The sequence below is a fragment of the Acipenser ruthenus genome, chromosome 7 (genome assembly GCF_902713425.1).
Source record: "Acipenser ruthenus chromosome 7, fAciRut3.2 maternal haplotype, whole genome shotgun sequence".
NCBI lineage: Eukaryota > Metazoa > Chordata > Actinopteri > Acipenseriformes > Acipenseridae > Acipenser > Acipenser ruthenus.
In genome coordinates, this window is record NC_081195.1 from 19,210,432 (window position 1) to 19,232,185 (window position 21,754).

At 39.5% G+C, this 21,754-nt stretch overlaps 1 protein-coding gene across 3 annotated transcripts; it reads left to right on the forward strand.

Moving 5' to 3' along the window:
* Positions 1-1,503: 1,503 nt before the first annotated feature.
* On the forward strand, positions 1,504-21,748 carry LOC117414592 (heterogeneous nuclear ribonucleoprotein H3-like). Of its 3 annotated transcripts, none has more exons than XM_059026541.1 (11): positions 1,504-1,710; positions 3,777-4,214; positions 4,349-4,504; positions 5,124-5,267; positions 6,016-6,154; positions 14,203-14,405; positions 15,064-15,156; positions 16,050-16,162; positions 18,876-19,011; positions 19,780-19,836; positions 21,302-21,748. In XM_059026541.1, the coding sequence occupies exons 3-11, from the start codon at positions 4,483-4,485 to the stop codon at positions 21,379-21,381; spliced, it is 987 nt and encodes a 328-aa protein (XP_058882524.1). In that variant the 5' UTR covers positions 1,504-1,710; positions 3,777-4,214; positions 4,349-4,482; the 3' UTR covers positions 21,382-21,748. The 3 variants fall into 3 exon arrangements, with proteins under 3 accessions (XP_058882524.1, XP_033880244.2, XP_033880245.2); XM_034024353.2 differs by having other exon boundaries at positions 3,777-3,886; XM_034024354.2 differs by lacking the exon at positions 6,016-6,154 and having other exon boundaries at positions 1,507-1,710.
* The last annotated feature ends 6 nt before the right edge of the window (positions 21,749-21,754 follow it).

The following is a 21,754-nucleotide window of genomic DNA, read 5'->3' on the forward strand; positions in this document are numbered from 1 at the left end:
ACAGCCCCTTTGAAATCAGTGCTAAAAAGCACCTTGACACCAAATATGTACCTAGCCTAAGACCTAAGTTTAAGTCTTATTTTTATCTCAGTACATTACTAATAGCTTTCTGTGCCTTGGTTTTATTTACCAGCATTGGTATTTTACAGTCTTGAATGGCTGTAATGCCAGCTGAGCTGCCCTTTGTATCCCCAGTTTATTTGGTGTTAATCACTCAGGAATAACCCAAGTGGATTGAGTCTGGGGGCAAGTCTGTGCAGACAAGTTTTAAACTTCAGCTCTCATATTGTACCTTGCAAATAATTTGCATCCCACAGGAAGCACTTTGCACAATCGTGTACTGTTTCTCCTTGATGGGTGTGACTGATATGTTGTTACAGGCTGAAGACAGCTTTAAAAAATTGGAATAAACTTCTAACCCCTCTAAAACATTCATGAACTGGAAGTTTAATGAGAATTGACTTTTTTTTTTAAATGGTCCTTCACAAATAGTTCTTAAAACCGTCCTAAATCTTTTGTGACTAGAGCTCTATTTTATCTATCTCTATTTCTGCAATCAATTGTAAAGCACAGTTCCAATACAGAAATTGGAAAACACACTTTCAAAAAGTTTGTCTTCCAGAATATAAAGTTACTTTAGTTTAACTCCTATTTAGTTATAGTGTTTCAATGGGTATTTTGGTCACAAATGTTCACAAAAGGTAACACAATAAAAGCAGAATTGCTCTGATGATAATCTGATCTGATGATCTGGGAAGAGTATAAAATACATTAACTTTGATTCATGTACTAAGTGTTACTCTCAAATGAATTCACGATCGAGTTTATGGTAAACTGTGCATGGATGACTTAGAAACTCGCTGTCAGCTGAGTCCCCAAAACTGGGCTGAATTCGAAAATGCAAAGCGGCCCAGAATTTGGGACGTTATCTAAAAACCAAGGCGGCCCAGAATTTGGGACGTTATCTAAAAACCAAAGCGGCCCAGAATTTGGGACGTTATCTGAAAAGCAAAGCGGCCCAGAATTTGGGACGTAAATGAAAACAGGGGAAGTCTATATGTAAAACTGTGATTACATTAGAGATAAACTAATGTATCCTGTAACAAAACTGCAATAGTGTATACATTTTATATTAAAATATATCGCAAAAACGATTATAGATGGTACTTGAAAGAAAAAAGTACACCACCACAGAAAGCCAATTCTTACATTCGTGCATAACATGATAATTCATATAAAGTAAATACCCATAGTTTCTTATAACAGTACAGCGTAATACCACATTATATTTTAATAGTAAGGTTGCAGAAAGCAGATCACTCTCTCTCTCTGATCACAATGTTAAAAATGCCTGCAAGCTTTTCCACTCGTGTGACGACATATTCATGTGACAGACATGGACCAATCAAAACGCGAGACTGTTATGCGGTTCCATCCCAAAAACCGGGCCTGTGTCATACCTCAGCTTCAATACGCAAGCGCAGCTTTCGGTCAGTTCTGATGTAAAAAGGAAGCGACGGAACTGGAAGCCACACTGGGAAGTTTTGTATTTGACATCTGTCCTGTCATGCTCATATGCTGGTTGTACCCAAACCCAAGATGGCCGTCTGAGTTTCATTGAGTGATGACCCGAATCTTCAGTAGCACAACCTCTCGCGAGAGTAAGCGTTAACTACATCGCTTTTACCGTGTGTCTTGTGCTAGGAGAAGGTGAGGAACTAATCATTTGTTTTTAATTTTAAGATGCAGTATTTTTTTTTTTTTTTTTAAGCGTACTAAAAATTGGCCGTTGTGTTTTTGTGCTTTTACCGAAAGTGATGATTTCTACTGGAATATTTGGTACACACAGATAATGGTGAATTTTATTTAGGCCGAATAGTAGTACTGTATTTACATTTAAGTACGTTATGTATATAGTACACAGTGGTGCGGTGTCGTATACATTATCATTACGGTAATACATTTGTTATCAAAAACAAAAGCTCACTTGCATATTTTAGCGAGTTTTGGTGAATTCTGCAGGAACTGCTTGCTATCGAAGTGTGTAAATTATTTCAGGTGGTTGCAATTTTTGGCAAGTGCATTTACAACGCGTGTGGCTAAATTTCTCATCTAAAAACTTTTGTGCATCTTGGATAATTTTACATTTACTTACACCCACCCCATAAGTGATTAGGTGCTACACTGAAGTGATTGGTTTGTAAAATGTGATATAATTCTTTTGATGTTCCGGCTGAAAACTGAATTTATAAATGAAGCCACTATAAGAATATTGACTTGTCAGTTATACAGTAATAGGTCAATGACAAAAACCAAAATAGTCTCATACTGACTGTATCTTTTAAATGATAGCCACTGTGTGCAAGTTAGTACGGAAGAGCCCTAGGGCTATGCGATAAAAAAAAAAGACATTTCGTCTTTAAAACTGGTAAATTCCACTCAAAGTCAAAATTGATTTTTTTTTTTATTCGAAATTTTGCCTTTTGAAAGTTGAAATTTCACCTTTCAAAAACACGAAATTTTGACATTGTACATACCAGCTGGTTCATGGGAAAATCCGGACGAGCCGGAACTCAGAACTCTGCTGTCTGAAGCCGCAAATTCACTTCTGTCGGATTTTACTAAATAATTCATTTTCCCACATGTATTTAGAATCATATCTGTTTGAAAAAGCAGGAGTAAGCATATTTTACACGTGAGCTTCACGTAGCCTGGCCTTTCATGCCATGTTACTGAAAAAGCGTCACCAACTCGGGCAACTTTAATTAGGTTGTAAGCAATCTTAATTTATCTATAAAACAGTTTGGGCTTTTTTATGTTGGATGCAGGTGTATAAACGCATTGCCCCAAAACTAAGATATATGTGCGCACACTGTAAAAAATGTGAAATTACTTTGGAACAATCCGTTCTTCATATAGGAATGACAAGACACCCTTAGTGATACCATTATAATACTTAATAGAAATAAGTAATTTGCATTGCTCCAAACGTATGTATTTTTGCAGAGACATTTATCTATGCAATATAAAAATGATCAATGGGGCAATACGCTCTTTTATTATTTGTTTATTTAGCAGAAGCCTTTATCCAAGGCGACTTACAGAGACTAGGGTGTGTGAACTATGCATCAGCTGCAGAGTCACTTACAATTACGTCTCACCCGAAAGACGGAGCATAAGGAGGTGAAGTGACTTGCTCAGGGTCACACAATGAGTCAGTGGCTGAGGTGGGATTTGAACCAGGGACCTCCTGGTTACAAGCCCTTTTCTTTAACCACTGGACCACACAGCCTCCTATCAATATCTTTATTGATAAGAGCCTTAATTAAAAACTGCATATCGCCATAAGAGAAACGTAGATTAATTATTGATCAATCCCGTGTAAAACATGTTTACTCCGAACTAGCTGCTTTTTCAAACAAATGTGATTCTATAATATATGTGGGAAAATACCTTTTTTAGACTATTAAATACCTTTTTTAGACTATTAGACTATTAAAACCCAGCGGAAGAAAATTGGTTTTGGCTTTTCCCCAGACCCAGCTTGTATGTAGAATGTTAAAATTTCGTGTTTTAAAACTCGAAATTTGAGTTTTAAAGACGAAATTTATATTTAATTCTAGGGCTCTTCCATAGGTTAGTTTGTAAACAGACTTGATATAAACCATATTCACCCTGGATAAGGTATGAGGTTACATGGTGGTTTTAGCATGGATGTGTAATCTCTGTTACAGAACACTGAATTATATTTTATAATTGATTTATACTTTTAACAGTTGCTTTGAAGAAGCAGAAGAAATGCCTTTGCATGATGAAGGGTTTGTGGTGCGCATTCGTGGCTTGCCTTGGTCTTGCACACAGGAAGAAGTTGCAGGATTTTTCTCAAGTATGTACATCTGACTCGTCTGAATAAGACCCGTTGGTCCTTATTGTCCTTTAAAGTACATACAGTAGAGTTAAAAAAAGTAATTCCAGTAAGTTATTATTTATTTCTTAGCAGATGCCATTATCCAGGGCAACTTACAATTGTTACAAGATATCACCTTATTTTTACATACAATTACCCATTTATACAGTTCGGTTTTTACTGGAGCAATCTAGGTAAAGTACCTTGCTCAAGGGTACAGCAGCAGTGTCCCCCACCTGGGATTGAACCCACGACTCTCCGGTCAAGAGTCCAGAGCCCTAACCACTACTCCACACTGCTGCCCTAAGTAAGTCTTACATTATGTTGTGCAATCACAACATACACACATGGTAAATGTTTATTTGATGCATCCCATTCCTGTAGTTTTATTTCTTGATCAGTATTGAAAACACACACTGTATAATGTCTTTCTCTCTACAGATTGCAGTATTGTGGGTGGGATAAATGGAGTGAGGTTTACTTTTTCTAAAGAAGGACGGCCAAGTGGAGAAGCTTTTATTGAACTGGAGACAGCAGAAGACTTCAAAAGTGCACTAGCAAAGGATCGCAAATACATGGGGCATAGATATATTGAGGGTAAGCTATTAAAAATAGTGTTGCAGTCATACAACTGTAAAATTCCAAATTTATAGAAATCGTTACTTATAAACTTGGACAGTCAAACTTAAAAATGACCTGTGTAGAAGGACCACATATCTATAGTAGTATAATATATATGCTGTGTGTACTATGTCTTTTTTTATTTTATTTTTATATTCCAAATATTTTTTTTCTGCAAAATAAGTGGCAACAGTGAACTGTCTTTCCACACACCTGATAAGCAAGTTGATAACATAGACATGACTGGACTGATATCGGGGTTAATAAACAGATAAATGGCCTTTGGGACACTGCTGTAGGTTAATTCTCTCAATTGTTATCCATGTTGTTGAGTAAAAAATTTACCATTTCAATGCCACATTGTTTTACCTCTTGTTTTGTTTTGCAGGAAGTTGGCTATGTTTACAGCCATACCCTTTTGTTATATAATGGTGCAGGAGGTACTGTTAGTATTTGTAATATTTATTTGCTAACAGTATCTACAGTACCATTGTACAACAAAAGGCTTAGACAATTTTTTCTAAATGCCTGTATTTATTTACACATTAATATGGAATGCAAAAAAAGGCAAAAGTGTTTTTTTTTTTATCTTCAGTCTTTAAGTCAAACAGCAGTGAGCTGGACTGGGTGTTGCAGCGATGCGGTCCGAATGATTATGACAGTTGTAGTGGATGTCTGGTGCGGCTCCGAGGGCTCCCCTTTGGCTGCAGCAAGGAGGAGATTGTTCAGTTCTTTTCAGGTACCTGCTCTTTCAAAATGTTCTCTAAACAGCTGGACTTTTGAACAAGTAATTTACTGATGTCAAAGCATTCACTGATGTAACCAAATTGAAATGTACTTTCTGCACCCCCTACCGAAATGGAAGGCATGTGACTCTAGTTGGAGAGTGTCAGACTTTTGGCTAATGTTAATTTTAATTTAAGCATATTAAGTGGTCCATTCAAAAGTATTCAGTTAAGAAAAAAACAAACAAAAAAAAAACAGTTGGAATTGTTGAAGACTATTTTAGTATAATTTATGATGTATATTAAGTTAAATATTTTCCACTTTGGTGAGTTTAATATGTTTAGAAAAAATATATAGAAATAAACTGATATGGTTTAAAGTGTTACTGAACACTCTGCAGTGTTTACAAGAAACTCTTTACAAGTAAAAGTTGAAAAAAATGTAATTCCCTAGTTGATTCACCTTAGATATGTGAATACAAATATCAGAACAATTGGGGAAAAGATATTGCTGCTAAATGGACAACACAGCTAAGCAATGTGTTTCTTGCAAACACTGCATGGGTTTCTCTAGCACTTTGAAGGCCAGTGGTTTTTAATAACCTTGGATGCACATGCAGTAGTGGAAACTGATTTGAGATGTGTAGAAGTATTGGTGGGGTTTGGGAAATGTAGTAGCCTGCTTTAAAGTGTTTCAAAAGATGGGAATGTCACGGCTTTTAACATTTTATATTGACGGGGTTATTTGTCCTTGGGTTAAAGGGTTGAAAATCGTGCCAAATGGGATAACATTGCCGGTGGACTACCAGGGGAGAAGCACAGGGGAAGCCTTCGTGCAGTTTGCTTCAAAGGAGATAGCAGAAAAAGCACTGGGGAAACACAAGGAAAGGATAGGGCACAGGTGGGGATGGAAATACTGGGCTGGTAATTAATGGTATAATTAATACCGGGTGGAGGAGGGGGCTTGGGGGGGTCAAACAAACTTTTTATTTTTTATCAACATGTACAGTAGAAAAGTATTTAACATAATTTATTGGGATTACTTGCAGTTTGTTACACTATAGATTATTGAGGGAGTTAAATGAGGGCTGCACCATTTTTAACTTTTTTTTTGTTTTGTTTTTTTTTGTTGTTTTTTTTCTTACAACCTCAGGTTTGTTTATCTACCACAGGTAAATGTCTGCATCAAGGTCTTTCCGTGACAGATCATGACAAATCTTATGAAAGCCGTTATTGGGGTGCATTTTAATTGGAAAACTCCAAATTGTGCAGAGCTCTACAGTGTGACCAATTTGTTTTAGGAGCACATGGCCTCAAAAATTGATCACCAATTTAAAATTTTGCCAGCTACAAATATAAATTAATTAGGGCTCCTGGTTTTCCATTCTTGGGAATGGCAAATTCTGTTTTTCAAAATGACCAATTCAGTTTTTTCCATTTTTACCAATTTATTAAGAATTAACAATGTAATTTGAACATAAATAACGTTTTTACAATACAAATCTATTGAATTCATTTAAGTCCCTAGATACTGTAGTTTTCAGGAAACATCTTTCTTAAAGCAGTCCACTAGTCAAAAATGAAAGGTACTATTACAAAAATATACAATTTTCATAAAATTACAAATTAAATACAAATGTTCAGGACACTTCTCTCTTGCCTTAGTTAGAGCAGGGCTCTTCAACTAGTTTTTTTTAATTTAAGGGGGCCAGATTGGAAACACGATACAATAATATGCGTCCTTCTGGGTTCAATGCTTTAACCAAAATGAAGGAAGAGATTATGTCGCTTCGTCCCCTATTTGTACCGTCACACATGACCCCTTGGTAAACGATTGCAGCCGCTCCTCCAATCCATGGCTGCCACATCATTTCCCTTCCGAGTCGATGAGTTAGTGCAACGAAGCTCTGCACCCTTTCTAGATGACCGACTTCCTTTTAACCCTAGGAATGAAGTGTCATGCCAAACAGTCCGGGGTACTCTGTTCGGGTTACTTAGCGCCCTCACAGGTCGGGAGGGAGATGTACCACCAAAGATCATTCTATTTCCGTCACAGTGTGTTAGATAAAAGCTTATTTTAATACATTTAATTATTTAAATGACTGACAAACCACCACTTAACCTGTAACAGAGAATTAAATAACACCTTACACTATTCCTACCTGTTCCTTTTGATCTGTTAATAAAACATCAGCCATCTGGTTTAAACGCATCTTCTGTGTCATCGCTTCCTCCTTGCACTGCAACATCTTGTGCACTGGTCGCTCACAATTGGTGGGATTACAGTGGCCGTGGAGACGAGTAATGACCAGGAGAAAACAACCATATCATTGCCAAAGAGATGGGACCACAGTGAAGCAGAAACAAAAGGCTGGAAGGATTGGAGGATGGAACAGGAGCGGTGGGCCCAGTGGCAGCAGCCATAAGTTCACCAGCAGTACCTCTAGTGACTGGATCATCTGGGGTAAGTGAGCCCACCCTGACAGAGTTGACAGGAATGTTCTGGACGTACTTGGATTTCCAGAGGCAAAGGGAAGAAAGCCTGGAGAGAGAGTATCCGACAAGATCAGAAACTCAGAGTAATGCAACATCGGATCACCCAGTTGCAGACAGAGGTGGAGCATGCTGAAAACTCTGGGAGTTCACCAAAGGAAACAGGGATTCCGTGGCCGGGAGCCAAAGCTAATTAAGCTAGAGGACACAGATGATACTGAATATTATTTAATTACCTTTGAGAGACTGGCATCTGCTTATAAATGTCTGATACAGGACTGGGCAATCTGTCTAGTTCCAGGGTTAAGCGGGAAAGCACATAGCACCTAAGTTGTGATGGACATTTATAACACCACAGACTATGACAATGTCAAGGAAGCGATTTTGAAGAAATATGCTGTTAATCCTGAAACCTGCCGCCAGCGCTTCAGAGCCCTCGAGGTTCTGCTGGGGCAAACACCACAGTAGCTGTATGTGCACTATAGCAGGGCGGTAGTAAGCCCCGCTGATTAAATGTATTTGTTTATTTTTAGAACGGGGTTTCCCCCTCCGCCCCCGTGTTATTTTGTATTTGTAGTAGTATTATTATTATTATTGTTGTTTATGATTTAGTTTTTATAATGACGGCGTCCGCCGTGTTTGTTATTGTTTTGTTTATTTTTAAAACGTGTTCTGGCAGAGGCGAGATTGGTGCTCGTCCTCTGTCAGGAATAATTAATAAACTCGTGCAGAAGGTGGCCATCTCCCAAATTAAGTGATTAATTTTGTTGCTAATCGGGAGATGGTCACCTGCATAAAAGCCTGTAGCTCTCTACCCTCGCGGTGGGTGTTAGAGAGGAGAGAGCAAGCAGCGAGAGAAAACGAAACTAAAACGTAAAGGATCAGTGAAGGCTATTGCCCAGCCTGACCTGTATGTATTATTTATTATTTTGTGTTCGAGATTTTATTTAAAATATTTATTTTGCTCTGGAAGCACAGTTTTTCTGTTTGAACTTTTTATTTATTTTTGTAGTATTTAAAAATAAAACGGCGCCGCCACGTCATTTACTTTGATCTACAGTACTGGTGTGTTTCCTTCCTGCTTCTGACCTGACGTCCTTGCCCAGCCATCCTGCCACATGCACCTTAAGGACGTGTTTGCTAAATGGGTGAAATTGGAGCTCTGCACCATGGATACATTTGCGGAAACCATGGTACTGGAACAGTTTCTACAGATGCTGAACCCCGATATACGAGTATGGGTTAAGGAGTGCAACCCTGTGACTACCCAGGATGCCTCCCAGCTGGTGGATGCCTTTGTTGCTGCCCACAGAGGACCGGGAGGATACCGCTTTGCTGGAGGAGACCCTTGAACAGCCAGGGGTAAGTCTGACAGGGCTGTGAAAGGTGGTGGTCTAAGCAAAAGTATGCCAAACAAGAGTGTTTTTACTTTGGCCAGGAAGGGCATATTAAACCAGTCTGTCCACTGAGAAAAGTGAAAACTACTAACCTATGCTATGTGACGAGGCCTAGTTGTGAGGCCGGTGTAAGGAAACAGGAAGTAGCACCAGTGGTCACCGTTTTTCTAAACGGTAAACCATTGACTGCATTTTTAGACAGGAAAGTACCCAGATGTTAGTCCAGACACACTTCCTAGGGGTCTGTGGAAGTCTGCCAAAGAGCTGAGAATTAAATGTGTACATGGAGATGAAAGGTCGTACCCCACAGCAGACGTTTACATTGAGGCTTTTAACCAGAACTTTCTTTTAACTGTAGGCCTAGTTCAAGACTTGCCTTATCCTATAGTGATAGGTCAGGACATGCCAGTGTTGGTTGATTTGCTGCAGCTAGGTAAACCATGCAATCTGGTAGTCACATGTGAACAGGCTAGAAAGCTAGATGCCAAATACGAGTTCCCAGATTGTATGCCAGTTCGGAATGAGGAGTTAGGCGGAGAGCCAGTTAGAATTCGGGAAAACCAAGGCAGAAGGGCGTCGAGAGAAATTCAGGGGTTCTATAGAACGGGGCAGGGGTCAGGATCTGGAAGCATTAGAGTTGCCTGCACTTGATGAGGGAGAAATGGAGATGCCACTTAACTTGGCTGTCACAGCTAGAGGATCCTACACTAAAAGAATGTTTTAATAAGGTGTCTGAAGGAGAAAGAGTGTTGGTTGGAAAGACAAGGCTTATGAGACCAGGAAAGGGTTGCTGTATCGTCAGAGCAGCCAGGGAGAGCAGCTACTTGTACTAAAGGTGTTGCAGGACCAAGTGTTGGAACTGGGACATACCGTTCCGGACACCTGGGCACTGGTAAGATACTATCACGAATTGCCAGGAGGTTTTATTGGCCAGGCTTATATGGGGCAGTTAGACAATATTGCCAAACATATCCTGAGTATCTGAAGTCAGGAGGGAAGAGAGTAGCTCGTTCCCCATTGATATCGTTGCCAATCAGACATTCCAGTTGAGCACATAGGAGTTGTGGTAGGGCCAATAGAGTGCACAAACAAAGCCGGGAACAAATATATTGTAGTTATTTGTGACTGCTACAAAATATCCAGAATCTTTTCCACTGAGGGACTGTAGGCAAGACAAGTAGCATCCACTCTCATTAAACTGTTTTGTTGAGTTGTCTTACCGCTAGAGATTTTAACTGATAAGGGCACAAATTTTATGTCCAAAGTCTTGCGCCAGGTATAGCAGTTGCTAGGGATTATGGGTATATGGACCACCCTTTGCCACCCGCAGACTGATGGCTTAATCGAGCGGTTTAACCAAACGTTAAAGAACATGCTGTCTCCGAAACAGGAAAAGACTGGGTCAAGTGGCTGCCATACTTGCTCTTCACCTATCGAGAGGTCCCCCAAGCGGGGCTCCTGAGTGGTGCAACCGGTAAAGGTGCACCGCGTGGATGCAGGATGCGCTGTATAGCCTGGAGGTCGCCGGTTCGAGTCCAGGCTATTCCACTGCCGACCGTGGACTGGAGTTCCCAGGGGGCGGCGCACAATTGGCCAAGCGCTGCCCAAGGGGGGAGGGCTTAGGTCGGCCAGGGTGTCCTTGGCTCACCGCGCACCAGCGACCCTTGTAGACTGTTCGGGCGCCTGTGGGCTTGCCTGTAAGCTGCCCAGAGCTATGTTGTCCTCCGACGCTGTAGCTCTGGGTTGGCTGCATGGCGGGCTTGCAGAGTGAAAAGAAGCGGTCGGCTGACGGCACACTCTTCAGAGGACAGCGTGTGTTCGTCTTCGCTGCTCCAGATTCAGCGCAGGGGTGGTAGCAGTGAGCTGAGCCTAAAATATAATTGGACATTTCAAATTGGGAGAATAACGGGGTAAAATCAATTGGCGACTACTAAATTCTTACCCTGTCCTATGTGCTGAAGGTGAGAGATCAGCTGGTCCGTGAGCACATAGAGAAAGCCCAGGCCACTCGGAAGAGATGGTACGATTGGTCTACCCGAAACCGTACTTTTCAGCCAGGAGACCAGGTGTTGCTGTTGCTGGAGGAGCTAGTTGAACGTATAGGGAAATCTAAATACATTAGCACCCTTAACCTCTACAAAAGTTACTGGCAAGTCTCACTTGCCCAAGAATGCCAGAAATACATCCCATGGACTGTTCCAGTTCACCGTGATGCCTTTTGGATTATATGGCACGCCTGCCACTTTCCAAAGACTCATGGATTAAGATCTGCGTGGGACGGAGGAGTTCGCTGCAGCCTGCCTGGACGATATAGCCATCTATAGCTGCACTTGGGAAAATCATCTGATCCATCTAAAGGAAGTGCTAACCAGGATTAAAGGTGTAGGATTAACTATCCACCCGAAGAAGTTTGTTCGTGAAAGAGGAGACTAATTATCTTGGATATGTGCTAGATCGAGGAGTTGTCCGTCCTCAACTGGAGAAGGTGGAGGCAGTCCGGGCAGCTGAAAGACCAACAACAAAGAAACAGGTTAGTTCATTCCTAGGATTATTAGGATGGTACCGACGTTTCATCACCAATTTTTCATCTAGAGTCACAGTTTTAACGGACTTGATTAAAAAAGCAGGCCCCAACAGTCGTCTGGACAGAGTAGTGTGCGGAGGCATTCAAAGACCTGAAGGAGGCCCATTGCCAGGACCCAGTGCTGCAGAGCATGGATTTTGACCAGCCCTTTGCTGTTCAGATGGATGCCTCAGAGGTGGGCCTTGGCGCAGTTTTGCTTCAAGGGGACCTGGAGGACAAACGGCCAGTTGCTTTCCTTAGCTGGAAACTTGCCAATGGAGACAAGATATTCAACCGTTGAAAAGGAATGCCTGGCGATTTTAAGTGGGCCCTTGACTCCCTTAAATATTATCTGCTGAGAAGGAGGTTTGTCCTCGAGACAGACCATCAGGCATTATCTTGGCAGGGACAGATGCGGGACTCGTGTGACTCGTGGTTCTTAGCCATTCAACCGTTTGACTTTGTGGTGCAGTACAGAGCTGGTGTACAGAACCAGGTTGTGGACTATCTTTCGCACCTGCCTCAGAATATGACTTTAGAAGAGGGGGGAAATGTAATGAAGTAAACGTCCTCCATTACTAAAAACACGGACTGACTTTTAAAATATAAACTTTTGTTTGATCAGTGGTTTAAGTCTAAAAACAATGCCTAATTTAAAGCAAAATGTTCTTACCTGTCAGGGGCGTCGGGAGTCTGTGGAGAGGGGGGAGAATGTTGCCGTTTTGGGATCTGGGCCCAGGTTGTACAGGGGTGGCGGAGTTCACAAAGTGGGTGCACACGCTCCGTGAACTCGCAGTGTCCTTGGCTACAGGAAAATAAATAATTAAATTAATAAATGAAATACGTTGTTTGAATGTAATATTAAAGCCGTGATAGTGAAGTTATAACAGGACTATCACAGCTAAGAAATTGAGAAGCTGGTTTGTTTACTTACTTGCGGCGGGCTCTGTGTGCTGGTGGGCTGTGTAAGCAAGGAGCAGGCGGGCCCCCAGCTTCTCTATGAAAAAGCTTGCCGAAATGTGCGCCTGCTCCTTGCTTATACAGCCCTCCAGCACATCTGGGCCTAGATCCCAAAACAGCAACATTCACCCCCCTCTCCACAGACTCTTGTCTCCCACGACAAGCAAGAACATTTTGCTTTTAAATTAGGCATTGTTTGTAGACTTAAACCATTGATCAAACAAAAGTTGATATTTTAAAGGTCAGTCTGTGTTTTCTGTAATGGAGGATGTTCACTTAATTACAGAAATGTAGCCCAGTATCATAGGAAAATAAGTTGGGTAGATCTGGTGTGAACAGGCCAAGTGGTTGGTAAGGTCAAGCAGAAAGGCACTCTGACACAAAGTGGTTTAAGTGCATCGTTGCACACTTTTATTTATATATATAATATATATAATCTACCTGCCTGTAGGGGAATTATATAGACAAATAATTGATTTATTGATCGGTCAATCAGCCAAAATGCAAGGGCCTATGTTAACAAAAGATTAATCACAACTCGTATTACATCTAACTCTTGCAAAATGTGTTTTTCTTGTTCGCCACATCTTAGTATCTTTACATTATCTCAGTTCAAGTGAAATTTAATTGGATATTTGGAATTTTCCAGCAAAAATCACCCCAGGTAACAAGTTTCATCAAAACAGCTGGACCAGTGGGGGTCCCCGAGTGGCTCACCTGGTAAAAGAACAGCCGCGTGGTGTGCAGGGTGAGTCATACAGTCAGGGGAGCGCAGGTTTGCATCCTGGCTGTGCGAAGTGGCCGGTCTTCGCTGGGGATTCTGAAGGGAGCGTCGATTGGCTCTGGCGCTCCTGTGGGTTAGGGAGGCAAAATCGGCAGGACTGTTTCTCTTCATCGTGCTACAGCGGACCCTGCTAGCCAGGCGCCCAGTGAGCTCAGGCGGACACCTGCACGGCTGGCCTTTGTCTTCCAGAGGCTAGTAGCTTGTTGACGTCCACTCTCGAGTTCCTGGGTGTAAAAGAGGAAAATGGCTTTGGTCGTGGGATCGGAGGACGCCCACTGAACAGTCAGTTCTCCTGAGCTGTGTGGGGTAAAAAATAATTGGACAGTCTAAATTGGTGAGAAAATCTGGATAAAATAATTGGATGAAATAAAAAAAGTTGAAGCAGTGTACTGGGTGTCATGTGTTGTCACAGAATGAGACATTTTATTTTCTAGAACACATGGTGAGTTAATATATATTACACTGTGCATATATTATGCATTCTGTAGTAATACTCAAGTGAAATAAAAATGTGAAACACAAATTGAGAATCTCTATCTTACTTCCAGATTCACTTTTCAATTAAGCTAGTTTCTTAGATTGTCAAAAACAGTTGTGGGCTTATGATTTCATATTTTAAATTATATGATGTTTCATGTGTCAAATATGTTGAGTCTCAGTATTTTTTTCCCAAACAATGGTTCTTTTAACAAAAAAAAACAAAAAAACTAACATAAATTAACTTAAATCCTGGCCTGTCAACTCACACATAGGTACATTGAAATCTTCAAGAGCAGCCGGAATGAAATCCAGGTGTATTCCGAGCTGCCACGGAGGATGCTGGCACAGAGGCCTGGGCCCTATGACAGGCCTCTGGCAGGACGTGGAGGGATTTTCAGCCCTGGAACCGGGAAAGGAGGAGGAGGAGGAGGAGGAGTGTTAGATCAGATGCGTGCTGGTGGAGGATACAGTGGTGGTATGTGACAGATTTTAACATTTTCTAATGGTTACTACCATCCATTCCCCATCTAGTTGGCTAAAAAGCTGATAATGGCAAATTCCAGGCCACCAGCGATAGCTTAGCTGGAAATCATGAGTTATGTTATATATATACCTAGATTAATATATTTTATATGTACAATTACACACAAATCTAAGAGACAGACTTGTTTTGATTTGAGTCTACCTGGCTATCAGATTTTCAAATGAAAAAATAAATACTGGATTCTCCTGTGTGAAGTTAGTTAGAATCCAGCCAAAGGTCAGGGGTGAGCATTGACCTACAAGAGCGAAAATACAAAATTATGAAAAGCATTATGCAGAATTATTATAGAATGGGAAATGTGACTTTCAGTCTAAAGTTAAGATGGGGCGATTGCTTAGGAGCGTCTTCACAGCAGAATCCAGTATATGTTTTTTACACTATCTACATGGATTGTAAATTAATAAAACATTACCTTATTTCGTTTCTGGCTTGTTAAAAGTATTACCAGATCTTGGCCTATGTATCAAATAAACCTCTAATTGTGTCTGTAATAATGCAGCTGTTGACATGATCTCTACACAGAGGTTTGAAAGGTACATATAAAACTTGATTTGAAAGATTATTTGGTAAAACTAAGATACCTTTTTAGGTTATGGTGGACTTGACAACTTCAATGGCTACAGTAATTTCTGCTTTGGCAATGGTATGTTCGATGACAGGATGAGGACTGAAAGAGGCAGAGGTATTCTTTTTTTCTAGCTTCATCTATTAACCAAATTTTAAGTTGAATATGTGACATGCTGTGTTATCTGTGGGTAGCTGATGCATGCTTAAACTAACGAACATACACAAGGTCTACTTCCTGACAGTGAGAAGGATAAACCCATGAAAGATTGTACTAAACAAACACAATAATAATTTGGTTAAAAAATGTTACACCGGCTGTTTGTGTATTTCATGGTGTTTATGAAATGTATTACCAGAAAGACAGCCTCATCCCTCATCATCTAAACTAACAAATATTGCAGTTTCAAATATACATTGCTTCCTGAGGAATAGTAGCCCTCAACCAGTGGCCATAATCTTTTTTTACCGCTCATAATCTTACACAGTAACTGTGACCTAATTTGATTTGTGGACTTTTTGGTTACCAGACGATAAAGACCAAGCACTTCAAGATTATGTAACCCCCTGTTCTTAATGGGGTGTCTTATTATGAGGGATGAGTTGCAGCTGCCATAATTAGCATGTTTACACATTCGTGAGCTATATAATATATCTAGAGAACTCAAATTCTGATAAAACCGGCTAAGAACTGCAGTCCGATTGCATTGATGTTAGGCAGAAGGGACTTCAAATCATGCTGGATTCCAGAATAGACAGGTTCCGGATTGTAGAGGGTATCGCACCATTTATTTCAATAGGGATTTGGTCGGGACCCAAAAATTATGCCAAATGTAGGTATGTAGAGACTGGATTAGACGGGTTTTACTGTAATTCAAAAGAACACTATCCAGATACCGATTGTACTGTAGAACCACATTGCAGCCAGTTTACTTTGAATATGCTAGTTGTTTCCCATTAGGAATGCACAGCCCACCACTCCTTATGTCTAAATATGTGTCTGTTTACCAGGTGGTGGTCATCGTTATGGTGGAGGAGGAGATGCCAGTTCTGGTTTTCACAGTGGCCACTTTGTGCACATGAGAGGGCTTCCTTTTCGAGCCACAGACAGAGACATTGCTCATGTAAGTAAATTATACATTCATTTGGTACTAAATCTATAAATACAATAGTATTATGAGCACCAAACCTACAAAAAATGTGTTTGAACTGCATTCTTATTAAATAAACACACCTTTGACCTATTACTGTTATTTCAACTCACTTTATTTTAATGTTCATTCTTCATATTTTGTAAAACACGCTACATGCTCTTTATATCTATATAAAGAATAAAGTTATTTAACCCTACAAACAAATGTCAGTGCACATTGAAACTTCACATTTAGGGTTTAAAAAAAAAAAAATTGTCACATCATAATAGTATAAGTCAGAACAGGCTTTACAACACAGACTTTTCTGTCAGCCTTTGCAGTGCGCCATCCACACTTGCTAACTGAAAACAGCTTTATTCATTCCTTGAAGCATGTTGTCATGACACGTGATCAATTATTTTCTTAGTATATTAAGAAAAAGAAGCTTACTCACCTGATTCTCACTGCAAATAGGTTTTCTCTTCTCTGGTTTAATAGTCTATTTACTCCACCTGGTTCAGCTTCTTCAAGAATCTGTGGACTTACAGGAGCTGCTTTAACCACCCAGCTGCCCCTTTATTTGGGCAATTTCCATGTTAAATACTCCTTTTTTATTTATTTATTTATTTATTTATTTATTTATTTATTTATTTTTATTATTATTTTTGCAGATTTTTCATTCTTAAGCCTCAAATAAGCAATTTATAGTTTTCAAAACCAATTTTTGCCTTATTTTTTAAAATACACACATTTTTATTGTTATGAAAAGCGGAATAATTTATTTCAACAGAACTTAAATAACAAAATCACTTTTTTTATTTACAATGGCAGCATTATAGAAGTATAAATACATTTTTTTTTTTACAGTGGCAGCATTATAATAACACAATACCTATGCATATCAGTTTTTAGAAATTGTTTTTGTGCGATTAGATTTCAAAGCAGACCCTTCAAACCCTCATCAATGCTAACGTCTTTATCACATATAGCACATATACATCAGAAAACATACGTCTCCAAATTTTCAATCACGTCATATACGGTATCTTTCCCAGTTTCAGGCACGGGTGTATGCATTATTATCTGTGAAGTCTAGGTACAATAAATAAGTGGTTTTGACCAGTACCAATCCTGACAGGGCTTCCTTACAACTTGTAACACCAACAAATAAAAAAAATAAACTCCTTGTTTTAATCTCTCTAGATACACAGGCATCCATTGTTCACTCACAGCTGTGTGTATACAGATGACCTGGTCTGTCAAGCACATTTCTTAGGGACTGCTGCCATCTGCCAGTGAAAGTCAAAACTGCAGACAGCTTTACTCTATTGTCAACTTATTGATTAACTGAAGCACGTTAACACTAGCACCGCCATAGCCGCTTTTTGAACGGCTTTTGCAATTCAGATTTAAATATCTCTGTGTGTGAATATCTCGTGCATGTCCGTTCTTCAGTGTTACTAAATATCTGAATTAAATACCCATACGGTGCTTCAGCTGCAGAATCGTAAAAATGAATACGTTATAAGCACTTGCTTCTTCAACCGCCAGATCCGCAGTTTATGCGGCATATTGAAATCAATACAATATAGCCGACAGTTTAGTCTGGGCTTTGTAATAAAATCAACGTCATTGTGAAATAACTTATTATAATCCTGAGTGCTTGAAACACTGATGAAAGTCATTCTACACATCATATATTATTATTTACACTACATTTCTCAGGCATAACGACTGTGCCACCCTGAGTGTGACGGTGCAAAAAAAAAAAAAAGTGCGTTTTCTAAGCTCTGCACAGATCAGGGACTGATGCTAAACGAAAGCCAGAGACTGTGTTGCATTTTACAACGCAACAAAGTACGGTGTGGATATACTGGATCAAATGGCACGACTTTATTATGTCAAAGGTGGTACTTGCAGGTGGCCTGTATCTGTTTTTTATAATGTTTTGGACCTGGCAGCCATCAACGCTTTGGTTTTGTACAAAGAGTGCACCGGCAACACAATCACTCGGAGGAACATCATTTTGCAGCTAGCCCTGGAGTTACGGCAGAAACATTTTAATAAGAGACACGAAAGAGATGTGTGCACGTCTTGCTTAGATTTGTGGACACCTGTTTGTTTGCAGGGGGGGCATGCTACTCTTTGCATTATTCTGGACACTACCTTTTTAAGCCAATTACCAAAACTTGAATATTTTTAAATTAAAATATAATTTCACACAGTCATAAACTTGTCCAAATGCAACATTAACATGTAATGCAATTGGAAAAGGTACACATTGTTAAACGTGGGTAAGGGAATTCTGAGTATGAAAGGATTCCCAAGCCATGGGTGTACCAAGTTGTTTGGCATGTCTGAACAATTTAGCTTTAACCCTTGTACATTTTATAAGTTTAGCAGATAACCATGGTTTAGAAAGTGCATAACAACGTATCAGTTTTGATGGAATGCAGTGCTTCAAATAATAATGGCTTAATTTATCCCAAGAGTCATTAACATTAGACTGTGTAGTGGAAGGTTATTTATCAGCTCGTTAGCAAGACCGAAATGGAACGATTGCTTGAAAATGCTGGAGAAATTATATCACCAAGCTTCAAACCTAGAACTTGCATTTTGCATCACGCTGTTTACAAATAAATCCATTATTTGTGCTTGATGTAGTGAAGTCTCTTGGAGCTAATATCTATGTATTCTCTTGTAGTTTTTCTCTCCATTAAATCCTGTAAGACTGCATGTTGATGTGGGACCCAATGGCAAATCCACTGGGGAGGCAGATGTGGAATTTGCAACACATGAAGATGCAGTATCCGCCATGTCTAAAGACAAAAATCACATGCGTATGTATTCAGAATTAATAAATGATATTTTGTGTTGACAGAGTTCCAATTGCATTGGTAAATAGCTTGTTGTTACCTTTTACCTAATAAATAAAAAGGAATACTTTTATACCGTCTGAAATGAAATTCAATTCAAATTCCTCATTTAAATCTTGGAATAGAATCCAAAGGGATGTTTTTAAATCTGTGCTTACTGTAAATCCACACAGCCATTAGAAACACCAGGAAAGTGTCTCTGTCCCAAGCTGAGCACGAATAATGTCCTAAATTATGAACATGGCTGAATCAGACTTGCTGTGGTTATTTTCTACATCTAGCTCTGAGATGGGTTTTCTTAAGTTGGCGTCATGCTAAATCTTCCAACTGTTTCAGATTGATTTTAGAATTTGATGAATTAATTTAACTCCAAAAAAAGTTGGTCTTGTCTGCCACTGCTTAATTTTGGGTATATTCTGATGAACTGTTAATTTTGTAGTAATATTTGTATTATTCATTCTTTCACGTTAGCTGGTACTGTAACTGCGGTCTTACATTGCATGATAATTCATGGTTTATACAAATACACTTCAACTAATACTACAACTTTAACAATATAAATGCCATGTTCTTATCACAGTTGCACATCCTGGTTTTCTATACATTTGACTACTGTATTCTGTTATTAGTAGTGTGTTCATGGTATAGTCGATTTTTAATGTATCATTTTATTTTATTTAAATTTAATGCATTTAAAATGTTGTTTTTTTTTTTTCTTTTTCTTTACTTTAGAGCATCGCTACATTGAGCTGTTTCTGAATTCAACGTCCAGTGCTGGTTCTAAAATGGGTAACTAATGTAGATTTCTAATGCAAGTCTAATTTTAGTATTACATTAAATAAATTGGCACAATCTATAAAAGGGCTTCACCATACTGGGGGCAAAATATGGTCTCCCATCTCTTAGTTTTAGTCTAAAAAAAATCAAAGTGTTTTATTCCTAAAATGTGGTACATTTAAATAAGCAAAAGCTTAGTTCTTGGGATGATCAAGTCTCAATATTCTCTGTGAAAGGAAAAACAAATTGTAACAGTTAACTCTTAGCACCATTCTGAACACAAATATCAGAGATCTCTAAGACATGGAAGCACTAACCTTACTAAAATGTATTCAATCGTTTTTTGAGAGATAAGAATGGATTACAATCTTGCCTTTTGAAAGTTCAATACTGTGTTCCTTTTTTAAAAGAAGTAAGTATGGCAAGCTATCAGTTTACATGAATGCTGTATTTTACATAAGTCTTTTGAAAATTGTTTTTTTTCCAGTAATTTGAACTATGTAATATAATATCAGCAGTCTATGCTAAAGAGAAATGCACATTACAGTGAAACCCTGCTTAAAAACAGTTTGCAGTTCAGAATTAAGCTGTGCAGAGCAATATGATGCACATTCAACTCCAATGAAAAAGGTTTTGGTAGAAGCAGACGTGTTCCCCACGTGATGTGTGTGTGTGTGTGTGTGTGTGTGTGTGTTGTTGTTGTTGTTGTTGTTGAATTTGGAATCTGCAATTATTTCTAATTTTCCAAATTATTTTTATTTCAACCCGGTTCACCGCTGCCACTCCTGCACTGTCTTGGGAGAGACAAAGATGGACACACGCGTCCTCTGAAACGTGTGCCATCAGCCGTCCGCTTTTTTCACTCTGCAAGCCCGCCGTACAGCCACCTCAGAGCTACGGTGTCGGAGGACCACGCAGCTCCGGGCAACTTGCAGGCAGACCCACAGGCGCCCGGCCAGTCTACAGGGGTAGCTGGTGCGCGGTGAGCCGAGGACACCCTGGCCTACCTAAGCTTTCCTCACCCAGGCGGCGCTCGGCCAGTTGTGCGCAGCCCCCTGGGAACTCCCATCCACAGTCGGCAGTGGAATAGCCTGGACTTGCACTGGTGACCTCCAGGCTATAGGGTGCATCCTGCACTCCATGCGGAGTGCCTTTACCAGATGCGCCACACGGGAGCCCTCAACGTAGTATATTTAAAAAAAAAAAAAAAAAAAAAACACTTTGTTTCTCACCCATTATAATTACTCCCTGAAACTAGTCTCATTCCCACGTCTAACTTGACACAGCAGATCGTAGCCAAAACAAAGGCTTAAAAAATGTTCTGTGTAGAAATATTGATTTGGAATATATCAAATTACATAAATACAGCGTCTGTTCTGATTATTTTTTTTTGGTAGTTATTGGGTTAGAATGGCTGTAAATGTGCAAAGTGAGTAGCTCTGACGTGTTTCGTGTGGTTTTGTGTGTTGCTTTGCAGGTCGGGGTAGAGGTGTATACTGCAGCAGTTCTGGAGGCATGGGAAAGGGAGGGGGCAGTGGACTACGAGGGACATTTTAAAAAGAGAGGAATGGACCCCTATCCATTTTCAGGAGGGGGGCAATTCTAGGGGGTGGAGATTTTGTTTTTTGTATTGCAAAATGTTTTTCAGAAGTTCATATGGATCGTGCTTAGATTGTTTTTGTGTCTAAACTTTAGAAAGGTTATTTGAGTAATTGCATATATAAATCTGTTACTGCACATTTTGATTCTTATTAAAATTTTATATACAGAAGTATAAGTGGGTTTTTGCTTTATTTTTCTCTTTACTCTCCTGACTAATACCATAAATATAAATATTGTTTGTTCACATCAATATTGTATGTGTTTTGCTACAATTGCTGATGTTAAAACTTAAATATACAATATACATTTAACTATTTCAAAAGGTGTG

Bases quoted from the DNA above. Each gene is read 5' to 3' on its own strand.
- LOC117414592 (XM_034024353.2), top strand. From the start codon at position 3,799: ATGCCTTTGCATGATGAAGGGTTTGTGGTGCGCATTCGTGGCTTGCCT. The intron at 16,163-18,875 runs GTAAGTAAATTA...ATTCTCTTGTAG, and splicing joins CAGACAGAGACATTGCTCAT to TTTTTCTCTCCATTAAATCC. The intron at 19,012-19,779 runs GTATGTATTCAG...TCTTTACTTTAG, and splicing joins TAAAGACAAAAATCACATGC to AGCATCGCTACATTGAGCTG.